Source organism: Capsicum annuum, chromosome 9, assembly GCF_002878395.1.
Source record: "Capsicum annuum cultivar UCD-10X-F1 chromosome 9, UCD10Xv1.1, whole genome shotgun sequence".
Lineage (NCBI taxonomy): Eukaryota > Viridiplantae > Streptophyta > Magnoliopsida > Solanales > Solanaceae > Capsicum > Capsicum annuum.
In genome coordinates, this window is record NC_061119.1 from 216,427,206 (window position 1) to 216,454,682 (window position 27,477).

General features: G+C 33.7%; 2 protein-coding genes across 3 annotated transcripts; both read right to left on the reverse strand.

Annotated features, from left to right (window-relative positions):
• Positions 1 to 486: 486 nt before the first annotated feature.
• On the reverse strand, positions 487 to 2,134 carry LOC107840944 (zinc finger CCCH domain-containing protein 20). 2 transcript variants are annotated; one of them, XM_047396598.1, is made up of 2 exons: positions 1,444 to 2,027; positions 487 to 1,383 (listed from the first exon to the last, which is right to left on the reverse strand). In XM_047396598.1, the coding sequence occupies exons 1-2, from the start codon at positions 1,995 to 1,997 to the stop codon at positions 966 to 968; spliced, it is 972 nt and encodes a 323-aa protein (XP_047252554.1). In that variant the 5' UTR covers positions 1,998 to 2,027; the 3' UTR covers positions 487 to 965. The 2 variants fall into 2 exon arrangements, with proteins under 2 accessions (XP_047252554.1, XP_016540386.1); XM_016684900.2 differs by having other exon boundaries at positions 487 to 2,134.
• Positions 2,135 to 20,653: 18,519 nt separating this feature from the next.
• On the reverse strand, positions 20,654 to 25,571 carry LOC107841097 (putative late blight resistance protein homolog R1B-16; the record flags this gene model as incomplete). The annotated part of the gene is made up of 2 exons (XM_016685100.2): positions 22,962 to 25,571; positions 20,654 to 20,673 (listed from the first exon to the last, which is right to left on the reverse strand). Coding segments are annotated over exons 1-2 (2,625 nt in total), but the record flags the coding sequence as incomplete, so codon positions are not given.
• Between the last annotated feature and the right edge of the window lie 1,906 nt (positions 25,572 to 27,477).

The following is a 27,477-nucleotide window of genomic DNA, read 5'->3' on the forward strand; positions in this document are numbered from 1 at the left end:
AAGTGGTGTGAAGAGGGATATAACACATGCAACCCTTATCACGAGTGAAGAGGGTTAGAATATGTATTCAAAGCGGTGAAGAGGGTAGAATATACACAGAACTTGCCGTATGAAGAGGAGGATAGAATGCCATCTAACGAGTGAAGTATGAAGAGGATAGAATATATGCAGCCCTTACTAGTACATTCAAATTGCAACATTAATTTTTTTTGTATGCATTACATATGTATGTTGATGATAAGTTTGTTCAATAAAAATTCGAACTTCACATTTGTAGCAAAAGCCAAAGCAAAACAGCATACATTGTCCCAAGGAAATGAACAATTGTTACTACTTGGCTCATCAGACACCAGAAGAAACAACAGTGAAAGAATTAACAAAAACACATATGATATTTCAATAGCTTAATTCCACAAGTCGAGTCTGATGCATTACCAATAATAGAAATAGCACCAAATATATTGATAAAAATGTACACATTACCAATAATAGAAATAGCACCAAATATATTGATAAAAATGTACATACATATTACATAAGAAGGATTACAATACTTCAAAATATCAAAACAACATGAGATTGCCATCTTCACTTTAGGCAAAAGTACTTGCTTCCTTTGTTCTTTTTTGCCTAAAAATAAAATATAGAAATCCTTCTAAAAATTACAATTTCTTCCCCCAAAAAAGAGTTCCTAATTTTTACCTTCCCCTTTACAACCAAACATAGTTCCCCATACCTACTACCACTAAAATCTTACCATATATAATAATAATAATTATAATAATAATAATATACAATATACATATACATAATCTCCAATTTGTAGCTCCCAAAAAGATCATAATTGCCCAAAAATCTAAGTTAATTAATTAAACAAGCAAAAAAAAGGTACCCCACCATTGCTGAAGCTGTGATCAACATAATCATAATATCAAAATGATCAAAAGATATTACTAGGTTTTTCTTTACTGGATCAAATCTGAAACCCACCCAACATCCGGGTTTGGACCCGGATTTGAATTCGGGTTCGGGTCAACCGGGTCGAGTGGATTCTCTTTGCTCAGTTTCTCGAACATCTTCACCCTTAAATCCCGACCCGATTCGACCCGTTCCATAACAGGTTCCTCCTCGTATTCTCCCTTCTCCCATGTATCGAAAACTCGGTATCCGGGTCGGGTCAAGTCTCCAGATGGAGTTGCAGGCAAACTAAAGTAACCGGGTCGAGTCATGACCCGTCTAGGTGACCCGAATACCGGTGAATTCATTTGTACATTAAATGAAGAAGGCATTGAATTCAACCTGTTTAACTGAAGTTGACGCAGCGATGCCATAACTTCATTCACCGAGTTCGATCCCAGCGATCGACTCAGTGAGTTAACCGAGCTCACCGTCATCGGAGACATCGGTGGCGACTCCGTTGGCGGTGAGCTCGATTCCTCCGACCTGGGATCCGACCTCGATTCTATACCCTGACCCGGACTCAGCACCCGCAGCTGTTCGGGCGAGTGTGCGAAGAAGCAAACCCGCCTCTTACAGCTGCCGCCATCCTTACAAGGCTGGGTCCGGTACCTACAGGGATGCAGCCAGCACTCGAAAACGCCATGAGCAAACTCACACCCATCGCCTCTGGTACAGTTCCCCTTTCGGAAATCTGGGCATGCGGTGCCGGAATAGTGGTACTTTCGTGGGTCTCTCCGACGAGCCTTCTCACCGGGGTGAACGTACGGACATTCAGTCCAATCATGTGACCTTCCACGTGTACATCTACGCACTTTGAACTCATACATCCTGAAGTTATCACATGCGAAGACATCCACAGGTATCTCAACATCCTGAAAAGCATCGACCTCCTCGTAGTAATCGTAATCAGAATCATGATGAACAAACAGAGAATACTCTTCTTCCATGAATTGCTGAATCTTGTTGTTCACCGTCCTATCATCCCACGGTGGTATATCCACCGTTGGATGACGGCGGTTTCTTTCTCCGATCATCATAATGGTGGTGATATTTTTTGCTTAGTCGGTGAATGATCCTTTTGTATATAAAAAGGGTGAAAAAGTAGGGTTTTAACCATGGTTAATGTAATACTAACTATGGTTAGTTATAATAAACGGTGAGCTAGACATTTCGATGTTACACTGCGGTTAAAATAATGGGAGTTGCTAAAATTACACGGCAAGTAAATTGTGTGACAAGAAAGTTTAGCTAGAAGTTGACGTACATATTTAATTAGGCCTTAGAAGTTTTTAGGCAAAATATAAAATTGATAGATTCATATCTTAAATCTGAATTGATTTGTACTGTGTGTGTCAAAGATTGGTGTAAGGTAATAAATATGTTTCCATTCTTAATTATATTCTAAATTTAATCTTTAATTAAAAATGAGAAAAATTATTACTAGAGTTTTTAAAATAAAAATTTTGATCTGAATTTGAACATAATTTCTAAAACAAGTATCAAACAATTGCAAAAAATACAAAAAGGTAATTGCATTATGTGAAAAAAAACGTGTTATATCTTTTGGGAAATAAATTTTCTCCCTATTCAAGATAAGAATAAGATAATGTAAATAGCATTCTCTTGGAGATTATATTTGTGAAATTATACTAGTCTGCATATTATTGTAAGGGATCGTTTCGTTTATCAAATGAAATAAGTAATAATATTTTATCAAATTATTTTATACCATCCTTCATATGATATAATATTTTCATCATTTTATAATAAATGATGAGATAAGATAGTTCTGAATCAGTAATACCAATTACATTCAAACTTTATCCTGAATTATTTTTCTTATCCGATATGTTCAACGACGGTCAAGGACAGAGCCAATCCTTTGGTAGGAGGGTCATTCGAATTTTCTTCAATAAAAAAAATATATTATTTATATATGATTAAAATTATTTTTAAATGTATCTATAATACCTCCTTAGTTGAAATTCTGACTCCGCTTCTGACGATGGCTTATTATTAATATTGTGGAAAAGGACACGTGTTGTGGATAAGGATATTGTTACTTTTGTTGTATTGATATGATTGGTTGGTGATATAACTTTGATGACCAACTATGTGAATTTAGAAAGTGGATTTTTACAGAGAGGAGTCTAGAGTTCCCAAGGCGGCGGAGGGGTTAAATGGGAAAAGATTGAGTAATTTAGGGGCCGGGAATTATGTGATTAGATTTGACATTTTGTGCTGAAAATTATTGGACATAATTTGCCCTTTTCAAGTTAATTAATTTTTGCAATTTTCTTGTCCACTTATTCCACTTTGATAATGGTAAAATTCTAAAATTTGACCCAAGAAAATATTGTAATCCTTCTATGTTTACGTGTAGAGTTTTAACCGATAAAGTTGTTGTTTGAGTTGGATGTCATGAGTTTAATAATAACATATTTAATATATTATTTTATAGTGGAATTTGAGGAGAATAAAATGTATATAGTTTATGTCCATTATTTTTGAAATAGAAAAATTATTTTAGATAGATCTTCGATTCAGAATCAAAAATAGTAAACATAGTCAAAATAAAACATAAATGATATCACGAGTTTAAGAGGGTGTTTAAATATTTTTGGATTTAAGTATTTTTTTTTTTTAAGATATTTGATAAAGACACAAAATGCTTCTAAAAACTTTACTTTAGGCGTAAAAAACATTTTTGAAAAAGCCTAATTCAAAAATAGGTTGCAATCAATTTTAAAATTTTGACTTTTATCTAGCCTCACTACTACCTCATTCTCCCGCCTCACGTCATTAAACTTACATTCCACATACTCTGTCTTGGTTCTGCTCACCCTGAACCCTTTAGACTCCAGAGTTTGCCTCCACAACTCTAATTTGTCATTCACACCCCCTCGAGTCTCATCTATCAGGACTACATCGTCTGCAAAAAGCATACACCACGGCACCTCCCCTTGGATACGCCGCGTCAACACATCCATTGCATCAGGGATCTACTCTTAGTCCCTTTTTGTTTGCGTTAGTAATGGATGTGTTGACGCGGCGTATCCAAGGGGAGGTGCCGTGGTGTATGCTTTTTGCAGACGATGTAGTCCTGATAGATGAGACTCGAGGGGGTGTGAATGACAAATTAGAGTTGTGGAGGCAAACTCTGGAGTCTAAAGGGTTCAGGGTGAGCAGAACCAAGACAGAGTATGTGGAATGTAAGTTTAATGACGTGAGGCGGGAGAATGAGGTAGTAGTGAGGCTAGAAGCACAGGAGGTAGGGAAGAGGGATAAGTTCAAGTATCTCGGGTCCGTGATCCAGAGTAACGGTGAGATTGACGAGGATGTCTCGCACCGTATTGGGGCGGGATGGATGAAGTGGAAACTCGCATCGGGGGTGCTGTGTGATAAGAAGGTGCCGCCCAAGCTTAAAGGCAAATTCTATAGGGTGGTAGTCCGTCCGGCCTTGCTGTATGGAGCGGAGTGTTGGCCAGTTAAGAACTCCCACATCCAAAGAATGAAGGTGGCAGAAATGCGGATGTTGCGCTGGATGTGTGGACTGACCCGAGGGGATAGAGTTCGGAATGAGACTATCCGGGAGAAGGTTGGTGTGACTTCAGTGGAGTGTAAGATGCGGAAAGCACGATTGAGATGGTTCGGACACGTGAAGAGGAGGGGCATGGATGCCCCGGTCCGTAGGTGTGAGAGGCTAGCGTTGGATGGTTTTAGACGGGGTAGGGGTAGACCGAAGAAGTACTGGGGTGAGGTGATTAGGCGGGACATGGAACAGTTACAGCTCACCGAGGACATGACCCTAGATAGGAAGGTCTGGAAGATGCGAATTACGGCAGAAGATTAGGGCCAGTTCGGGTCGCTAGTGTAGGGAATTAATTGGTGGGGGTGTATTCCTGTTATGATTCCGTATTCAATGTTCCGTGTTCCGTGCTCCATGTTTATTACGAATATGTGTGCTTTCCTCTGCTTTATATTCCCGCATTCCTGCTTTGCTCTGTTTTATATTCCTTATGGGTGCCGTATCTATGTTATGTCATCTGCTTCTGTGCTGTACTATGTGTTTGTGTGATATCTCGTGACTTGAGCCGGGAGCCGGGGGTCTTTCGGAAACAGCCTTTCTACTTCATCAGAGGTAGAGGTATGGACTGCGTACATCTTACCCCCCAGACCCCACTAAGTGGGAATACACTGGGTTTGTTGTTGTTGTTGTTGTTGTTGACTTTTATCTTGTAGGAAATTTTAAAAAAAGTTTTGCAACATTTTTGTCCACTAATTCCATTTTGAGGATGGTAAAGTTTTAAAATTTGACCAAGAAAATATAGTAATCCTTCTATGTCAATTTTAATTGATAGAATTATTGTCGTTTGAGCTGGATGTCATGAGTTTAAGAGGGTGTTTAAATATTTTTGGGTTTAAGTATTTTTTTATTTTTGAAAATGTTTGTTAAAGACACAAAATGCTTTACTTTAGGTGTAAAAAACAATTTTAAAAAAGCCTGATTCAAAAATAGGTTTCTATCAATTTTAAAATTTTGACTTTAAACTTATAAGACATTTTTTAAAAAAAGTTTTGCAACATTCTTGTCCACTAATTCCATTTTGATGATGGTAAAATTTTAAAATTTGACCAAGTAAATATAGTAACCCTTCTATGTCAGTTTTAACTGATAAAATTGTTGTCATTTGAGCTGAACGTCACGAGTTTAAGAGATGTTTAAATATTTTTTAAGTATTTTTTTATTTTTTAAGATGTTTGATAAAGATTTAAAATGCTTCTGAAAGATTTACTTTAGGCGTAAAAAGTATTTTACAAAAAAGCCTAATTCAAAAATAGGTTGCTATCAATTTTCAAATTTTGACTTTTTAACTTATAATACATTTTAAAAAAAGCTTTGCAACATTCTTGTTCACTAATTCCATTTTGATGATTGTAAAATTCTAAAAATTGATAGGAAACCATAAAATCTCTTTTTAGCTTATTTGGGACGAAATTTAATCAATTAATGCCATGACTGAAGAATGGTTACAGTAGAGGCAGAGGTAAGTCAATAAATTATTGGTAAGAGATAATTAAACAGGATTTAACGCAATTTCAATATACTGAGGATTTGACCTTAAATAAAAGATTATGAAGGACCCAAATTAGAGTAGAAGATTTGTTAGGTAGTTGAGGAGAGAGCGATGTCTTGTTGTTCGTAGGTATAAGTTTGTCAGTGTTTATCGTGGTACTAATTGTACTCTTATAATTCTTTCTTTTGATATATATTATTGTATGCTGTATTGTGTTTTAATTATGATATTATTTTATGTTAGTATTAATATTGTTATTAATTACTATACTTTCTTCATTAAAGATATGGAAGGTATTGAAGGTTAGTGCATACACTACTATCAATAATTTCGCATTAGTGCATACACTACTATCAAAAATTTCGCATTCTTAATCAAAGATATTGAATTTGAATTTTGAATTTAAAATTATTTTTTATAAAAATGATTTATCACATGAAGTAAGATTTTTTGATAGAAATTTGAATCAATCGAACTTCCAATTAAATATTTGTAATTTAAATTTAAAAAACAAAGAAGAAAAAGACTTCCATGTAAACAAAAACCAATGAAGTAAAGTTGAAGATTATAATTTATATTTTATAGGCTATAGTGATGTAGGTATTGCCACTTGAAAGCCTATAAAGGTTATTTACGAATATATTCTCTAAAAAAAACTATACCTAGTTTAACAAATGGAACTTAAATATTACCAATAAACAAAGTACTTCAACTTAAACCTTTTGTCTACATTTTTGCCAACCAATAGCCATTATCTTATTGAGCTAAAAGATATAAATACCTCCCTAATCTCTCAAATTATTTGCCTAAGCTATATTAATAATAATAATAAAAATATTTGAGTAAGATACTTGAATTTTATTTCTTAAATAAGCTATCAAGCAAATGTTAATGTTCGATCATGACAATCAATCCACCTGAGCCTTGCTATAAATAAAATATTGATCTCTTTCATTTGATCATGAACTCAAATCACTCTAATCCCTTCATAAGTCTTGCTATAGACAGAATATTGACATCATTGTTCGATCATAACATCGACTCAAGTCACTCTAATCCCTTCATGAGCCTTGCTAATTGCTATAGACAAAATATTGACATTTTCGTTCGATCATAACATTAATTCAAGTCACTTTGATCCCTTCATGAACCTTGTTATTGATAAAGTATTGATGTCAACCAATAAACAAAGCATTTCAATTAAACCTTTTGTCTACATTTTGGCCAACCTAGAGCAATATATTATTGAGCTAGAAGATAATAAATACCTCCCTAAAATCTCAAATTATTTGTCTATTGCTACTAATAAGTAATACCTAATAATAATAAAACAAGACATTTGATATGAAGTAATATGGGAATAAATTGGATAGATAAGGTTGGACACGTAGTGATAAGTTCATTTGTTGGCATTGAAGAAGCACATGACTTCCCATAACTTGCTTTAAAAGAGTATCCAAACTAAATCTTCACCCACTTTCAACTTTTTATCTATATAATCATGATGTTTAAATTAATTTATATTTATTTTAATTATTTTATCATAAATTAAAGTGTTAATTTATTTAAAATAAAAGAAATTTAAATATTAAATAAATAACTCAAAAATTATATTTATGATGTTGTGTCAAAAGTTTCTTTAAAAAATTATTTCATGTTATTAAAAGTTGATATGAGTTGAACAGAGAATTGGGATATAGTCCAATTTATAGGTTATCTTGATTAAATTAACCTTAGTCAAAGATGACGCTTATTTAACTAACGACTCAATTCATACTATCTTATTTAAATTTAAATCAACTCGCTCATTTAACGCCTAAACACAAATATCATATATATATATATATATATATATATATATATATATATATATATATATTAAGATTTAGATAGATGAAATAAATAATTTTATTTTATTTCTATCTCCATTAAAATTTAAATTTAGTCTCCAAAGTTTACACTTGCTTCGTTTACCACTTCTTGTGGTACTTCCCACTTCACTTTCTTTAAAAAAAAAATAATAGAAGTACATATGTACGTTAGATTCTTATCCATCCACTTTCTAGGTTGTTAATTGTTTTTTTAATTGTACCATAATTTACTTAGCTAATAGTTTTAGTGGATCTAAAATAGGTTTGTGTTCAACAAGCAAAAAAAATAATAATATTTTTTTACTTAAAAATATTTATAAAGAAAAGTTCTTAAAAGACATATCGACTCAATTTAATTTTACATATCTCAGTCGATTGATGTTAGGTCGGCCTCTAAATATTCGTCTTAAATATTTGATCATCGTCTTAAATGAAACAACATGTAGGATACACATTAGACTAATCGTCATTCTTCTTTTGTTAAAAAGAAAAATAATAAGGATAAATAATTTGGTTCCATATTTTCTAAATTTTAGTGAAATCTCTTTAACTAAAATAAGAACTTAATAAATTTTATTTTTATTTTCAAAATTTCAAACTCATAGACTTTTGATGATTATATTTAGTTGTCTTAACTAGCAAGACACTTGTCCAACAAGTGTTCAAATCCATATGGGATGAATTTCTAGCCCATGCTATTAAAGTGAATAATAAAGTCTACATAAATTATATAACATGCCAATGAATTTTACATAGATGACCTTCAAAAGAAAAAAGAAAATGAAAGAAGAAAGTTGTTAAAAAAACTTACCCTTCGTTCACAAGGAAATGTGGAGTTGGTGGCTTGAGTTTTAAATAAAGCGGGATTCGAAATTTGAAATTTTATATATACTGATAAATAGCATGGTTTAGAGTTAATATTTATAAATATGCAATAAAATTAGCGGTTTTTACTCTTGATCAGGTGCAAGTGACAAGGTAAATATTGCGTAATTGCTCTAATGTATAGCCTATAACATTAGATAAGTCTCTTGCGACGATCTCGACTGAGAAAGCATGCGAGGCATTTCGAACCTGAAACTCTCCAATGTATAGCGTACAAATTATATATATAGGAGAAGTAAATCACATTAGGCAAGTCTCTTGCAACAAATTCGACTAAAACATATATGTGAGAAATTTCGAACTTTAGACTTTTCATGTAAGAGATCCCTGTTCAAACAACTCGGTCACCCTTCCACGTAAATGCATGTATGCACTAAAATGCACTAATATCAAAATTCACATGAACATATGCACTAGTTCTTCCATTTTTAGTTCATCGTGCTTGTTTGTATAAAAAGGTGGAAATAGAATCTTTTTGTCCTCCTAAAAGTGTCATTGGAGAATATATATATATATATATTGCTATCAATATGGGTTGTAGTGTAGCGGATGCGGTTGCTCCACCTTTAACTAGAGATTGAGAGTTTGATCCTGGGCATGGAGAAAACTCTGTTGGGAGCGCTACTCTCGAATGGGGCTCTACTCGGTGCGAATCCAAATTAGTCGGGCTCCAATGCGAGTATCGGACACCGAATGGGAAATAAAAAAAAGTAATTGTTAGTTTCACTAATAATATAAGAAAAAACAATATAAATCTCGATAGTTTTGAGTTTAATTATAAAAATTTTGATATTTTACATAATTACTGAAAATCTCAATTTTAAATCTGTCGAGATACATAATTAACCCTAATACATTCAATAAAGATACATTTTTCCTTTATAAAATACATGATTAGCTCTGAATAAAATTTTTATCTCCGCCACTGTTTTCTCCCCACTCCCATTCCCTCCCTCTCCCCCCATCCCCACCCACAACCCAACCAAACCCCTAATCTTCCAACTCACTTCCACCCCCACCCCCACCCCCCAACCCCCCCCACAAAAAAAAAAAGGGAAGGTGGTGAATTGTCAAAGTCAAAAGAAATCGGTGGGGGATAAAATCACGTGATACTTGGCCACGAGTTATGTTTATAAGGATGCCACTATAGTAGGGGACATTACTAAATTCTTATAGTACGACGTACCACTTTCCTTTTTTCAATTTGTACTATGTCCTTACACGTGTATATTCTCCACAATTTTTTATTCACAACAATTTCATACACCTCAATTTAATTGTAGCCAAAAAAAAAAATAAAAAAATTAATGCACAAAAATATAATTTATTTAAATTTGATTTAATTATTAATTTATTTATATATTAATGTAGTCCAACTTATTTCACCTCGTAAAAAAGTAGTATGCAATAAAATATATTTTTAAAATTTAATATGCTATAAATAGCAATAATAAAAAACAAATTCATTAGATACTAAAAAGATTATAAAAAAAATAAAAAACTGGTAAAAATTAAACATATTGTATTATAACGCGCTCTTTAGCCTATTTCAATCTAATTTATTTTTGTCTAGATAATTATTGAGCGAATTAATAACTTTCGTTTGGATTGAGGCTTCTACTTCGTCCTAAGACAGCTCAAAGAAGAATGGGAACCTCGTTGTAATTGATATTTTTGATGATTGTACTTGTAATAATGCCTCTGAACATTTTTCTGTACTGTTCTAATATATAATAGTATTAATCATATTTATAAATTTTTTTTACTTCTTTGTATTGTTTTGTAATATCAAACAATCCCTTTATATATCCTTAAGGTATATATGGAAGGAATATTTGGAACAAAATGAAGTAAAATATTCATTACGCTCTTTGGTTAAAGGTGTGTCACTATAGTTAAACAATTATGATGGTGTTTTATTGATGATGATGGTGATGATAACTACAAGCAATTGAAAAATATAAATAAATTTTTTAAAATAAAGAAATTGAGATATGTATTGTCCAGGAGTCTCAAGTGATCAAGTTAGTTTAAATCTTAGAGCGAATTAAAATGAGTTAAATTGATAAAAAATAAAATTATTAATTCATATGATGAGATAATTATTTTAGTTTATTAATTTATTGTCTTATAACATGTTTACTTATCAAAAAATAAATAAAAAAATTAGAAGTTGTTTTATTATGACCATTTGTGTAACCAAAGAAACAAACAATATTTGGACCTAGAATTTTGTGGGGTCTTAGGCTATATAGCTAGCATAAATAATCTTAAGTTTTAGATGGGCTTAACTTAATCCATCTTGTTAAAATAAGTTGAGTTAATAATAAGGTGATTATATTTTGATAAGAAATTATTTTTTAATAGGATTTATTGATACACAATTCTCATTTCTTTACTCGTAAAATAAGCATTGCCGTGAAATTCCATATACCCCCTATAAAATTATTAGCACTTCAATTATAGAATTTGAAATTTCATGACTAACTAAAAGTCATTTAATCTAATCGCCCTAATTCTTAAATAGGCGAAATCAAAATGGATCAAACTAGTAAATAAATAAATATACGATACAAATTTAAATTAATTAACCGAAAAATATTTTTATGAATTATTTATCACCCCATATGAATATAAAAAGGTGTGCTTGATAACAACAAGCTTGTAACACAATCCCTATGTCATTTAAACTTTTGTGATGTCTTATTTTGATTTGATAAAGTAGACATAATATTCAATGATAAGATTGTGATAAATTTAAAGCAATCAAGAAATCCATTAAAGATTTATTGCATGAAATAACAACCGTTGAATTAAATGTTATACACATAAATATTCAACTACATATCACTACTTATGTCTAAAGTAAAATAGCAACCGTTGAATGTCATATTCAACAACTTAATAAATAGTCTTAATCAACAATCACATCAAACAATGGCTATTTACACAAAATATTCATTTTAGGTTATTATTTAAATTTTTGGACCTATTCTTAAAATGTACAAATACTTAGAAAATTATTCTTTCGGATAATGTTAGATTTGGATTGGAATGAGTGAAATGAAGAGAAGTGATTAAGGGGTTCGATAAAAAAGAGAGTTGAGTCTGTTTATAATGCGCGATGAGTTAAAAATAAAAGAAATTGGTTAAAATGGATGGAATAAGTTAGGTAATGTGGACGATTTAATTGAATGATACTTGACATAATTGATATTTCAAAATCAAGAAATTGACTTATATAACCAAGTCGGTGGGGAAGGGTGAGGGGGTGGGGGTAGGATGGGAGGGGAGGGGGGGGGGGGGGGGGTTAGTGGTTTATAAAAGGACCAAATGTATATATATTTATGCCCAACTATTGAGGAGTGATATGAATAAATCATTTCTCGTCATTCGATTACACATTCAAACTTTTATCCTTATGAAAATGTAGTAGAGATGAAGACCTAGTCGTTCGTAGATTTACAACTTGACTAGAGAGCACATAGGTAATTATCCATATTTACTAAACTAGGTTTTGCATCTTGATATTACCTTCGATCTTGATTTTATAATGTAAATATTCTTACATACATAACTTCACAACATGAGCGAAGGAAATACATAAATCAATTGTAGATCGTCGAGTTGAGTGAGTGATGATCCAACCCAATCAGCATCTGTAAACTAACTAATTTCATAGGCTAGTTTCTTAAGATTCAAAGGCCCACATTTTATTCTTCCAACCCAATGCATGAGAATTCTATTGGGCCTATGAGGGAATGTAGGTGATTGCACAAGTTAACATTTTAGTGCAAAGTATTGCAATTATGGCCCAAAATTTATGATTCCAACCCAGATGAGAAAAAAGTTAGACAAATTGAAAGAAAATTACATTTTTCTTTTCTTTTTTTAAATAAAAATAATTATGATACTTATTATTTTTATTTTTTTTCAATAAAAAATTAATATTTAAACTTAATAAAAAAATTAGAACAAAAAACCCTAACTCTTCTGAATCAAACTACTCATTGTTATGTTATCCTGATCCAAGAAAGTACATTTGGTGAAGAGGCAATTTCTACTTCCATAACATGTCATTAATCTTAATCACAATAATTATAGGGCCATGAAGAGATCAAACTAATTTTATTTTATCTAATCCAATAATAAGGACTTTAAATTTATGACAAAGTCAATAAATTTCTAAGTCCTTAATACTATTTGAAAGTGAATATAATTGTGTTATCTCTGAATATATATTAGTTCTAAAATAATTAAATATTGGACAACAACATAGAAATGCTTAAAAAAAAATCACCACCAACATCTCTAAAAACCACAGTAAGGTCTTAAATAGTGTTCTAACAATCGCGCGCCCTATACTACTCTCACCATAAGTTGAATATTTAACTAGAAATTTCATTGTTTCTCTCACTTAATAGATTCAGGTACATACGATTAAAGTTCGCTCAGTTTTGCCTGACTTCAGTCGTTTTTGATTGAACTTCAGCTATGAAATGACCAAAGTCACCAAACATGATTAAAATCCTGCCATTTTAGACTAAACTTTAGAAAAAAAAATAAGGAATAATAATGTGCTCTTTTACTTGACTTCAACTTTCATCTAGGCCTTTCAACTTCAAGTGTGCACAAGTAGACACATAAACATGTATAAAGTTGAACAAATAAAAAATGTGTTCTATGTGGCGTCATACGTGGCCAATTCTTGGCGTCCTTCATGTATTATGCCATATTGGGCGTGCATCTCATTTGTTTAAATTTATACAAGTTTAAGTGTCAACTTATACATATCCAAAATTAGAGATCGTGGATGTGAGTTGATTTCAAGTTAAAACACGGTTGCCTTATGAAATTTTTGATGTTAAGAGAATTAAGGCTAAAACTTGCCAGAAGTGATTGTATCAGCTAAAACAAGCCCAACATTATTGGGCTTGTAACAATGTTAAGTGGTAAAAGGATGAATAAAAAAGGGTAAAATTCAGAAATAACATATTTATTCCCTTAATTATAAGTATATTTATTCCCTTAATTATGAGTTTTATAGCAACAGTTTCATAATTACATAATATAACAAGTTGTATTTTGTATTTTTGCAAACTGTTGCTACAAAATACAAATATATATGATTTTTACTACCCTTATGATCGATATGTATTTTGTATTTTTGCAAAATGTTGCTACAAAAATACAAATACATACAAATACATATGCTACAAAATGTAATTTGATAAAAATGTTGCTATTTTTTTGTAATTTAATACTTAAGTATGCTATTTTATGTATTTTCAATATGAAGGCAAAATAACATAAACATACACCTTAACTTATCATATTTACACAAATTTTTACTCTAACAGAGTAATTACAAAAAATTTAATTAATTATGTATCTTCGTTGAATGTATCGGGAACTAACTATGTATCTCGTCTGACTCAAAATCGAAAAAAATATATCGGAGGCTAATTATGTATCTTTACAAAGGAAAAAATGTACCTTCGTTGGATGTATTACGTATCTCGATATACCCAAAATCGAAAAAAATATATATTTGCTCATTATGTATCTTTACAAAGGAAAAATGTATCTTTGTTGGATGTATCGGGAGTTAATTATATATCTCGACATACCCAAAATAGAAGTTTTAGTAATTATGTAAAATATCGAGATTTTCTGTAATTAACCTCCATTTTAATGGGATTTATGTTGTTTGCCAGAAAAGATGAAACTCGATATCAAGTAGGAACAATTACGCGACGTGGGTATAATGTATTTCATTTATTTGCATACAGATACAATGTTATCCGTTACATTTAAAATTGAAAAAGGATTATATTTTTTTTTGTACTCTTACAAATAAGTTATATTTGTACTTGGCCAAACCCATCGACGGCCCCCTAAACTTGGCACGATCTTTCACTTTGGCACCTTAACTGGATGTTGTTCACTTTTGACACCTCAACTGGTGTACAGATGTGTTATTTGACACTTTTTACATTGGTGGCAGCTCGCATGTTTTTCACCCATTTTAGGCGCGTGATTACTGTTTTTTGTTTGATATGGCGTCTAACTTGGCCATAATAATAATATTTAATTGCTTTCATTTTTTTATACCCTTTCTTTTGTGCCTAAACATCAATTTTGCCAATTTATCAACTTCTTTTTTTTGTCAGAAAATTTCCAGTGAAATAAATGAATCACAACTGTCATCTTCCCCAATGATATCAATATTGCATAGAACACTTTCACAAAGCCAATACACACAATCTGTCTGATTTTATTATCATTAAATTTAAAATTTCATTAAGAAGAAGAGAAAAAAAAATTGTTATTATAAAGTTTCCAAAATTGATGTTAGAAGTTTTCCATTAACTTGAGAGTTATTGTCTCTGATAAGTTAAAAATTAGTTAAAATTAAATTAAGTTGATGAGAATAAATTTCTTAAATTAAACCTCCATTGATGTGTGTTTTGAAGAAGAAAATTTGGAGATGGGAATGGGGATGTTGTGGTGTTTTGGAGAAGATGATCGGGGGTGGGGGCTGGGTGTTTGGAGATGGTGATTCGAGTGGGTGGGAGGGTGGCTGGGGTGTTTGGAGAAGGTGATTCGGAGGGGGGGGGGGGGGTGGGGGGGTTTTGGGGGGGGGAAGGGGGGGGGGGGGGTGAAGAAGATTTTGGGGGGGGGGGGGGGCATTTATTTATTGATTTATTAAAAAAAATTAAGTTAATTAGTTAAAAATAGATTTTTTTAATTATAATTTATTTAAAATTTATTTTATATAAAAAAAAGTACCACGTATTTTTTTAATTGGTCGCATGCCACGTCAGCAGCGTGTGTATTACACACTCTTTATAATTTTAGATGATTGTAAAAAAAGTGTCAAAATGACACAGTTAATAGCTACTTGAGGTGTCAAAAGCGAACAACGTCCAGTTGAGGTGCCAAAGTGAAATATCGTGCCAAGTTTAGGAGGCCATCGATGGATTTGGCCTTTGTACTTTGTTATGCCTTTTTAATATATTTGTCATTTTTCATCCAACTTTAGCATCATATTTTCATAGGCTATTTTTGTCATAAACCTGTTGCAATGATCACTCTAATTGAAGATTTACCATGTAGCTAAGGATGCATCTTGTGTATTATGACCCATTTGGTCATAAAAGTTATTCACTTTTTTCTAGAATATTTTCACTTCATTTAAAAATCAATAATTGACGATGTTCAAATTTGAAAAACAACTTATAACCTACTACCTGTTTACAACTTACTTTTCACTTTTGAAGTGTTTTTAAGTACATTCAAACATCAACAGGTGTGTTTTAATTTTCAGGGGAAGATATTTGCATTTGTTTGTGTTTAGCAATCTTCATGCCATTATTTGATGACAGAGGTATGCATGACTACCTTATTTCAATTTGCAATTATTATTTTGAATGTTGTATGTTATGAATCAATTGTCTCACATTGGAAAAATTGAGAAATGCTAATGGATTTATAGGCCAAATGGGTTCGCCAATTAATTACGCTAGCCTTTTGGGTTGGGATCTCCCATTTGGTTTATAACATTGGTACTTTCATTGGCAGTCCCATGCGTGGGGCCGCGACTCGGAGTGCTCGTGACCAACGAGGATTGATCCACGCATGGAGCCGTGACTCAAAGTGGTGACCTAGACCCAAGAGGGGACTCAGTCGTAACCAATGGGGTCGTTGGTGTTGGGTTCAATATGTATGAAAAAGGTGTGAATGAAAAATGGAGGGACTCAACCTTTGAGGAAAAGATATATTGTTTTGGAAAAGAAGTGACTATTCAGATAGTTGTGTTTGTTCAGAAAAAGACATAATGTTTCGAATCAACAGACATGACTCTTCCAAAGGATACACCTTTTCAGATGAACCATTGCCACCTTTGGAAGGAGCACTTGATGGCTATATAAACCTGTATTTATCCACAGGTTTAGGTATGAAATTTTTTTTGAATATACAAACTCTTCTCGTCTTCAAAACATTCCGTGTGCTCAATCAAATCGTTGAGTGAGTTCGAAGAGATTCCAATTGTTTGAGGTACCGCTACAGTTGGTTTGTTTGTCCATTTTATCCTGGGAGGAAAATTCCACAACCTCGGGTACTTGAGGGGAATTGTTTCCTTAAGGACACTCCGTGAATTCAGAGGACTTGGCCATTTCTGTTTCATCTTAATTTCTGAAAAATAAAACACACTTCTTTGAAAGATTATTTTGATCTTGTGTTGAGGGTGTTGTTGTACTCCATAGTGTTCTTGTTTTAAACTTGAACTAGTGTTGAAGTAGTGTTGCGAAAATACAGATTGTGTGTACCCGAGAAACTACAATCTTAAGGAAATAAATTTGAAAAAAGAATGAAAACAATATTGTTCTTTGCTTGTTTGGTGAAATTTTCTTTTCACTAAAGTTATTTTTTTTTCAGAATCTGTATTACTTGTTTTTGGAGATTAAAGCTTTAAGCTTTCTACTCCGTTTGAACTTAACTTGTGATTCGAAGACATAAAATCTTCATCACAAGTTAAAGATCACTCGGGTGACGATTGGAAGTCATAAAAACTTCATCGTTAACTAGAAACAAGAAGAAGAGTTTAAAGTTGCTTTATAAGTAGTATTCTGAAAATACTAAATTTTATTGTCTTGTGGTGACAGAAAAAATGACTAATGAAAGTCAAATGCAAGATGCGGCTACGTCTGTGGGGGCAACTAGTATTGCCACAACAAGTCGAACAAATGCTCCGTAACCAATGGCACCTGCAGAGAAGCACGGAAAATTTGCGGACATTGACTTTAAGCGATAGCAGTAGAAGATGTTCTTCTACCTCACAACACTATGTTTTCAAAGGTTCACCAGTGAGGATGCTCCTGATGTGCTCGAGGAAACCTCGGACAAAGAGCGTTTCATAATTGTAGAGGCTTGGAAACATTCGGATTTCCTTTGCAGAAATTATATATTGAGTGGTCTCTAAGACGACCTCTATAATGTTTACAGTGGAACTAAGACATCAAAGGAATTGTGGGGGACACTAGAACGAAAATATAAGACAAAGGATGCGGGAATTAAGAAGTTCTTTGTTGCAAGGTTCCTGGACTTTAAAATGATAAATAACAAATCGGTTGTCTCTCAAGTGCAGGAATTGCAAGTAATCATACACGATCTCCTAGCGGAAGGTTTGATTGTGAATGATACATTTTAAGTAGCAGCGATAATTGAGAAGCTACCACCTATGTGGAAAGACTTCAAAAACTACTTGTAGCACAAATGCAAGGAGATGACTGTCGAAGATCTTATTGTCCGATTGCGTATTGAAGAGGATAATAAAGCTGCCGAGAGAAGGTCAAAAGGAAATTCTACAATTAATGAAGTACATATTGTAGAAGATGACCAAAACAATTCTAAGAAAAGGAAGAAAGTTGAACAAGGAAGCAATCAACCCAAGAAGAAGTTCAAGGGAAAGTGCTTCAATTTTGGCAAGATTAACCACAAGACCACAGCTTGTCGTGCCCCTAAGAATGGAAATAAAAAAGACCAAGCAAATATGATTGAGTCCAACAAAAAATGTGATAATCTGAGTGCTATGTTTTCAGAATGCAACTTGGTGGGGAATTCTCGCGAGTGGTGGATGGATTCTGGTGCCATCCGTCATGTTTGTGCCAATAAAGAGTTGTTTTCGTCATTCTCTCTGGCTCAAGTAAAAGAAATGATTTATATGGCTAACTGTGCTACGGCTAAGGTAGAAGGAACAAGAAAAGTGGGCTTGAAAATGACTTCAGGAAAGGTCTTGACACTTAACAATGTCCTGTACGTTCCGGAATTACGTAGGAACTTGATTTCTGTTTCACTTCTAGACAAAAATGGATTCAAATGTGTAACCGTTTCTGAAAAAATTGTAACTAGCAAAGGAGAAGTATATGTAGAAAAAGGCTATCTTACCGAGGGCCTTTATAAGATAAATGTAATGAATGTTGAAATCAATAAAAGTTCAAATTCTTCTTACTTGCTTGAGTCTTATAATTTGTGGCATGAACGTTTAGGCCATGTTAATTACAAAACGTTATGAAAACTGATTAACTTAGAAATTTTGCCAAACTTTGAGTGCAATAAATCAAAGTGTCAAACGTGTGTGGAATCAAAATATGCAAAACATCCTTAAAAGTCCGTTGAAAGAAATTTCAATCCCTTAGACTTAATACACACTGATATTTGTGATATGAAGTCAACACCATCACGTGGTGGGAAAAAGTATTTCATAACTTTCATTGACAATTGCACTAGATATTGTTATGTTCACTTGCTAAATACTAAGGATGAAGCAATAGATGTGTTTAGGCAATACAAAACTGAAATAGAAAATCAGTTTGAGAAAAAGATAAAAATGATAAGAAGTGATAAGGGCAGAGAATATGAATCTCCCTTCGCCGAAATATGTGTAGAGAATGGAATCGTCCATCAAACTACAGTCTCATATTCACCTTAATCTAATGGAATTGCGAAAAGAAAAAAACAAACTTTAAAGGAAATGATGAATGTCTTACTTATAAGTTTCGATTTACCGCAAAACTTATGGGGGTAGCTATTCTTACAGCCAATCGTATACTCAATAGAGTTCCTCATAGTAAGACACAATCAATTCCTTATGAAAAATGGAAAGAAAGGAAACCCAACTTGAAATATTTTAAAGTGTGGGGGTGTCTAGCAAAGGTCCAAGTTCCTATGCCTAAAAGGGTTAAGATAGGACCTAAAATGGTGAACTGTGTGTTCATAGGATATGCTAAAAGCATTAAAGCATGTTGATTTTTGGTTCATAAATCCAAACATCCGGATATAAATAAAAATACGGTAATTGAATCAAATAATGCTGAATTCTTTGAAAACATTTACCCGTATAAAGTTAGACATGAACAGTCTAGTGGAGGATCTAAACGACCTCGAGATGGACCAAGTGAGAATATACATAATGAAGAGAATCCAAGACGTAGTACATGCCAAAGAACGTCAACTTCGTTTGGATCAGATTTTGTAACATTTGTCTTAGAAAATAAGCCTCAAACGTTTAAAGAAACGATGTCGTCGTCAGACTCATCCTTTTGGAAAGAGGCAGTCAACAGTGAGATTGATTCAATCTTAAGCAACCATACGTGGGAATTGGTTAATCTTCTTCCAGGAAATAAACCTTTAGGTTCTAGATAGATCTTTAAAAGAAAAATGAAGGCGGATGGTACTATTGCCAAATACAAGGCAAGGGTTATAGTAAAAGGCTTCAAACAGAAAGAAGGCCTTGATTACTTTGATACATACTCGCCAGTAACAAGGATAACATCGATTCGAATGTTAATTACCTTGGAGACGGTATATGATCTTGAAATACATCAAATGGATGTGAAAACCGCATTCCTAAATGGAGAATTAGAGGAAGAAATTTACATGGAACAACCTGAGGGTTTTGTGGTTCCAGGAAAGGAGAATAAGGTGTGTAAACTGATTAAGTCATTGTATGAACTAAAGCAAGCACCTAAACAATGGCATGCGAAGTTTGACCAAACCATGTTGGCAAACAGGTTCAAGATAAATGAATGTGATAAATGTGTTTACATTAAAGACACTCCGAATCACCAAGTCATTGTTTATTTATATGTGGATGATATGTTGATCATCAGTAGAGGCATTTCTGACATAAATACAACGAAATGAATGCTCGAGATCAAGTTTGATATGAAAGACCTTGAGTTGCGGATGTGATCTTAGGTATAAGAATCCATAAAACTCCACAAGGGTTGGCATTGTCACTGTCTCATTATATAAAAAATGTACTTGACAAATTCAAGTATATGGAATTCGGTATTGCCAAGACTCCTTCGAATGTGAGCTTTGCACTTCAAAAGAATGAAGGTGAAAGTGACTCACAATTGGAGTACGCAAGAGTATTGGGATGTTTAATGTATATAGTGAATTGTACACGACCAGACACAGCATGCGCTATCAGTAAGTTGAGTCGGTACACGAGTAATCCCAACAAAACTCGTTGGATGGCAATGAAAAGAGTTTTGAGGTATCTTAAATACACTCAAGACTATGCTTTGCATTATAATAAATATCCCACGGTACTTGACGGATATAGTGATACAAATTGGATCACCGGGTCGAACGAAGTAAAATTCATAAGTGGATATGTATTTACTATCGGTGGAGGAGCAGTCTCTTGAAAATCATCCAAACAGACTTGTATTGCTCGCTCTAAAGTGGAATCTAAATTATCGCATTAGATAAAGACGGTGAAGAAGCAGAATGACTCCGAAATTTCTTGGAAGATATTCCTTATTAGCCCAAATCAGTGGCACCAGTATGTATACACTGTGATATCCAAGCGGCAATAGATAGGGCAGGGAGCATGATGTACAATGGTAAATCTCGTCACATACGATGGAGACATAATACCGTTAAGGGACTTCTCTCTAGTGAAATTATCACTGTTGACTATGTAAAGTCAAAGGATAATATGTCGGATCCACTTTCAAAAGGCCTATCTAGAGAAGGGGTGGAAAGGACATCCAAGGGAATGAGTTTAAGGCCTAGGACAAGTCAGCATGACGGTAATTCTACCTAGCAGACTGGAGATCCCAAGAGCTAGGTTCAAGAAGATCAAACAAAGTTGTGTCTGACAGGTTCAACATTGTCAAAATACTAACTCATTCTCATTATGTAGACAATGTTTAGTAAACAAGGATAAGACTTAAGGTGAGAAGTCTTTTAATGATTATCTAAATTTGGCAGATTTGACCAAATAGTTTAATCTATGGGATTGAAAGTTTAGAAATCACTTATGTGAGGGCGAAGTGGAAGCCGCTTCAAGGAGAATGTTAGTAAAGGCCTATTCTTTAAGCTCTCATAAATCCGGGATGTGTTCATGGCTGAAAAGAATAAAACCGTGAGAACTATAAACTGTAAAAGGCTGGTTGTGTGACATGTGTCGTCTAGGTGTACATTAAAGCTCGACAGTTCAAAGATATCAAATCTATCAATTGACCAAGTGCATCCGATGCATGTTCACTACGAAAAGTTCAAATGGAAACCCACTTATCCAGATACAATCAGTCTTTACTTGATGATCACATACTTGTCCGTAAAATTTTACGAAAAAATAGCTATTCCCCATTCATGTGGGGGATTGTTGGGTTCAATATGTATGAAAAAGGTGTGAATGGAAAATAAAGGGACACAAACTTTGAGGAGAAGAAATATTGTTTTGGAAAAGGAGTGACTATTCAGATAGTTATGTCTGTTCAGAAAAAGACACAACGTTTCGAATGAACAGACATGACTCTTCCAAAGGATACACTTTTTCAGATGAACCATTGCCACCTTTGGGAAGGGGCACTTGATGGCTATATAAACCTGTATTTATCCACAGGTTTAGGTATGAAAAATTTTCTGAATATACAAACTCTTCTTGTCTTTAAAACATTTCGTGTGATCAATCAAATCGTTGAGTGAGTTCGAAAAGATTCCAATTGTTTGAGGTACCGCTACAGTTGGTTTGTTTGATCATTTTATCCTGGGATGAAAATTCCACAACCTCGGGTACTTGAGGGGAATTATTTCCTTAAGGACACTCCGTGAATTCAGAGGACTTGGTCATTTCTATTTCATCTTAATTTCTGGAAAATAAAATACACTTCTTTGAAAGATTATTTTGATCTTGTGTTGAGGGTGTTGTTGTACTTCATAGGGTTCTTATTTTAAACTTGAACTAGTGTTGAAGTAGTGTTGCGAAAATACAAATTGTGTGTACCCGAAAAACTACAGTTGGTTCTCAAGCAGAGGCTTGGGTCCCACGCTTGGATTGATCCTCGTTGGTCACGGCTGGCGCACCCTCTTGCGTCCAGGCCACCACTTCGAGTCACAACCCCGAACTCTCAATGAAAGCACCAATGTTATATACCAAATGGGAGAGCCCAAGCACCAATGTAGAGCCTATAAATCCATTAACATTTCTCTATTTTTTTCGACGAGGGACAATTGGTACATAACATTGTAACTAGAGCAAAATTACTTATTTTTTCTCTTGTTGAGTTCAAAATTTTCATTACAGAAATATACACATGTTACTACATAATAAAATAGAAAAATGCCATATAGGCCTAACAGATATGGACCTCAATAGTACTTGCATAGTTATCTTCAATATCCAGTTGAATCTGCTTCGCGGAATTCACAACAGATTGTGCACAACCGCTTATATCAATTAGCTGGAGTGTAGTTATTTCTGAAAAATCGAAAGGTATCGTATCCAAGTACCAACAAGCCTTGATGAATAGTCGTTCAAGGCGTGGAAAGTGAATACTACTAGCTCTCCAAGATAGTATGCACAAACGTTTGAGTAGCAAGTACTTCAAGCGAGGAAACCCTTGCTCAACTGTTTGCCACTCCTTGCCCACACAAGCATCATGTGTTAGTTTAAGGGACTCGAGTTTGGGCAACTTACCAACAATGTTCAAATGCTTCCACAATAAACAAGTCCAGGTTAAAGCTAACTTCTTAAGGTTTTGTGGGAAAGCACCCGGAGAAGGTAGGAGGATCATCGGTGAAAGATGATTTCTATGAGGAGAATCTTGTGGTGTAGCAACACGAAATGCCAATTCCTCGAGCTGATCTAAGTTGTGAAGATAGAGGATGTCCCTGCTATCACGAAAGTCTTCTCGCGTGCCACATATCTGCAACTTCTTCAAATTCGGAATTAGTCTAAAGACTGACCCAGTACAGAACAATGGATTCCATCCAGATAGACTATACAAATTTTTGAGAACCGAACTTTTCTCTGAAGGCTCGTGATAACTCAAGTAATTCCAGTCCAGGCAGAGGTGACTCAAATGCGGCATTGTCAATATGTCTGATGGTAATTTGAAAGGATACCGCGAGACCTCATGATGTGGAATCTTAAGTATAAAAGTTTGCAGATAATGTAGACTAGATATCGATTGAGGAATGGTTAGTGATGGAGGTATATAGCTCTGGATGCCGGGCGAAAGAGTCAAAGCTAGGTATCTCAAGTGAATTAAGTCGAGTATCCAACTAGGAAAAGTTGAACACCTCAATAAAGCAAGATCTAGTACCCTTACTAGCTTGAAACGCGACAACTCTGAATTGAACCCTCGATATCTATAAAAAAGGAAAATACCGCGGGCCTCACTGTTGCCACACCTAGCTAGCTCTTCCCCATTTTGAATACTGATCCGACCACGACTTCTAGAGGAGATATGCATTGGTTGTGTAGATGTAGTAGTTTGATCATTCTTTCTTCCATCATTCAAAAAATTCATGCTTCGAGCTTCTTTCAAGCAGAATTCACGGGTCACATCATGAATTTTACAACTCTTGAGTTTTCCATCAAAACTCAATTGGTGTGCGAAGATTAAACTTCTATCTATAAGATCTTTTAGACATTTCTCCGCCACTTCTTTAATGCCTAACGTCTCTTCTACCTTCAAAAATCCTTCTGCAACCCATAATTCCGTAAGTTTATCAACAAAAATCACATGATCCTCCGGGAAGATTGCAAAATATAGAAAGCACGCTTTTACGTGATGTGGCAAGTGATGGTAACTCAAAGCGAGCACTCTCAAGCAATGGTCATCGAGATTTGTTCTTACCATTGAACTTACATTTTCAGCAACATTTTCCCACTCATTTAATGTTTTTCCAATTTTCGAAAGAAGTCCAGCAATCACAATAATTGCTAGAGGCAATCCTCTGCATTTGAACGCGATTTGTTTCCCAAGTTGTTCGAATTCAGGTGGACAAAAGCCTTTCATAAAGACTTCTTCACATAATAGACTCCAACTTTCATCAGAATTCATGAGGCGCATGCGACAAGGAGGCTTACCCGAGCTAGCATATTCAGCCACCTCCATATCCCGAGTAGTCAAGAGTATTCGACTTCCACAGTTAGAGTCTGGGAGACATAATTTTATATCATCCCAGGCTCGTTTAGTCCATATGTCATCAATGACTACCAAGTACCTCCTGCCTTTAAGAAGCTTTTGCAGTCGGTCGCCTAGTTGTCCATCATCTTGTTGCTCATGACATCCATCAGTCTTCGCGCTTATACAAGAAAGAAGCCCCATGAGTACAACTCTGGCACAATACACTTGTGAAACAGTAACTTTTGCACGAATGTCAAAGTGAGGCATAATGAATGAATCACTATAAATCTTGTTAGCCAGAGTTGTCTTACCAATACCACCCATCCCTACAATTGACACAACTTCTAGTTCACTCCCTCCTCTAACAAGTTGATCCTGCATCATCTCGAATTCATTTTCATGACCAACCATCACATCCACATCGGGCTCAGAGACATATTCAGATACATCCGATATACCCAAATTTCGTGGTTTCGTATCTTCCACATCCAACCTAGTTGCCATCCACTTGTTAATCGCGAAATCAATGTCCCCTAATGCTTGTTTCAATACAAAACGAAGTTCACAACTTTCCATTTTTCTCGTGATTTCATTTTCTGTTGAGAAAATTTTTCTTGATACTATGTCAACCAAATCTTCTGTGTTACATGCTAGCTCTATTATTTCAACTTCTAAGCTTGTCAATGCCTCTGCATGGCTTGTTGTTTGACAATTTTTTTCTAAAATACCTCTCAAATATTCAAACTTTTCATAAAAAGATTGCAAATTATAACCACTAAATTGCATTGATTGATCTATGGTTCTCATAAGAGAAGTAATAGCAGCATAAGCCATATTTTTTTTTTCACTCTATGTGTACAATGTTGGGAGAATATTAGTCCCCCATCATAAATAAAGAACCATAATATTATTCTCAATATAAAATATTGAACAAAATAATGCAGAAAGAGTGCAAAGTTTGAGATATTATTCTCGATATGTTTGTTTGATTTTAACTTGAAACAAAATTTAAGGAAATAAAGAACATTTTTGAATATTGTGATCTTAGTTAAAAATACGTAAAATGCACCAAAGTTTCTTTTAATTTTATAATTTTAAACATGACACGTGAAAATATTAATTAAGAGTTATCAAAAAAGAAAAGAGTATTCTTTTTCATTCTTTTTTAAACAGGTTTAAAAAGAAAGTGTGATAAATAAATCGAAGCAAACGGAGAAACAATTACTCCCTTTGTCCCAATTTTTTGTGAAGGTCTTTGAGTGGAAATGAAATTTAATAAATAAAGGAATACCTTATAGTGAAAAGTAATTTATATTTAATTAATCAACTTAAAATTGTTTTAGGTGTGAATTTTCATATCAAAAGACTTTTAAGATAAAAGTAATTCCACTATAATTCAAAGTCGTTCTCTTTATACTTTTTTGAAGGAAAAGTTCTCTTATTATGGGTAGGAATATTGTTTTATTTATTTTAAATAAATAAAATATTAAAATTTTAAATATATTGATTGTGGCTGAGCTGTCCCATTGTCATTTTGTGGATACTGCATGAGAAATTTTATTTTAGGTGAGAATCAACCAAGTAAAATTGTGGGAATGCATCAATTAAACTTATCAATATATTTTATTTCGATACTCAAATTATGATATATTTTAATTCAACATCTAAACATATGATAAAATATTTCTAAATATATATATATATATATATATATATATATATAAAGCTCTGTGTGTTTTCAAGTGTCCATTATATAAAAAACGTTTGATTCCAAAAGTGAATCTTGAGCATAGTGACAACAACAACAATATTATACTCAATGTATTCCCACTTGGTGGTGTTTAAGGGGTAAAGTGTTAACATTGGCTCAGGCCCAAGTTTTACACGGAGCCCATCTGAGACTACTGTACCCAAGCCCACTTAATTTTCTTTATCAGCATTTTATATTTTTCCATTTCATATTTTGAATTGTAAATATAAAAGGACCATAGATGCTTCTAGAGACAGAATAATAAGAAAGTCTCTGATATTTTTCTCTCTCTTCGTCTCTATAACTCTAGGATTTTCTCCATTGTTTTCAATGGCGATCTCAGTTGTGTTAGCTCTTAAATGGTATCAGAGTAGGGATTCGTTATCCTCTCTCTCTCCTCTATCTTCTGATACTACCCTTAACGGGTTTTTTTGCCTTGGTATCTTGCGATTTTCGAGTTTTGTAGCCAAAAATTTAGGGTTTCTTCCATCAGCAGTCGTTACATTTCAAGGCCTTGATTCTTCAGGTTGCGAAGAAAGCGGTAATGATTTTTTTTTGTTACGGCTTACATCATCGATGGAGAATGTTCACATCTATTTTTTTTATCTCATTTGTGGATTGTGATCTCATAGTTTATGTATTTTTGGCTGGATCTAACTTGATATTTCAGTATTTCGAAGTTTTGCTCCTATAGTTCATGTAAAACTATTATTTTCTGCATTTTTTTATCTTACGTCTGTGTTCTCGTAGTATATGTCCAAATTTGTTGTATTTTAGTGGTACATGTACATTTTGTTTTAGTTTCATAGACTATATGTAGACGATTACTGCAACTAGTACTGAGGGTTTCGATGAGTTTTTTGTTTCTCCAACTCATCCTCTGTACCTTCATCCTTCGGATAATCTTGGGACTCACTTGGTTTCTCCACCATTTGATGGGAATGGTTTTGTGGTTTGGAGAAAGAACATGATGATTGCCTTGTCCGCTAAGAACA

Excerpts from the sequence above, each read along its gene's own strand:
- LOC107840944 (XM_016684900.2), bottom strand. The coding sequence starts at position 1,997 with ATGATGATCGGAGAAAGAAACCGCCGTCATCCAACGGTGGATATACCA.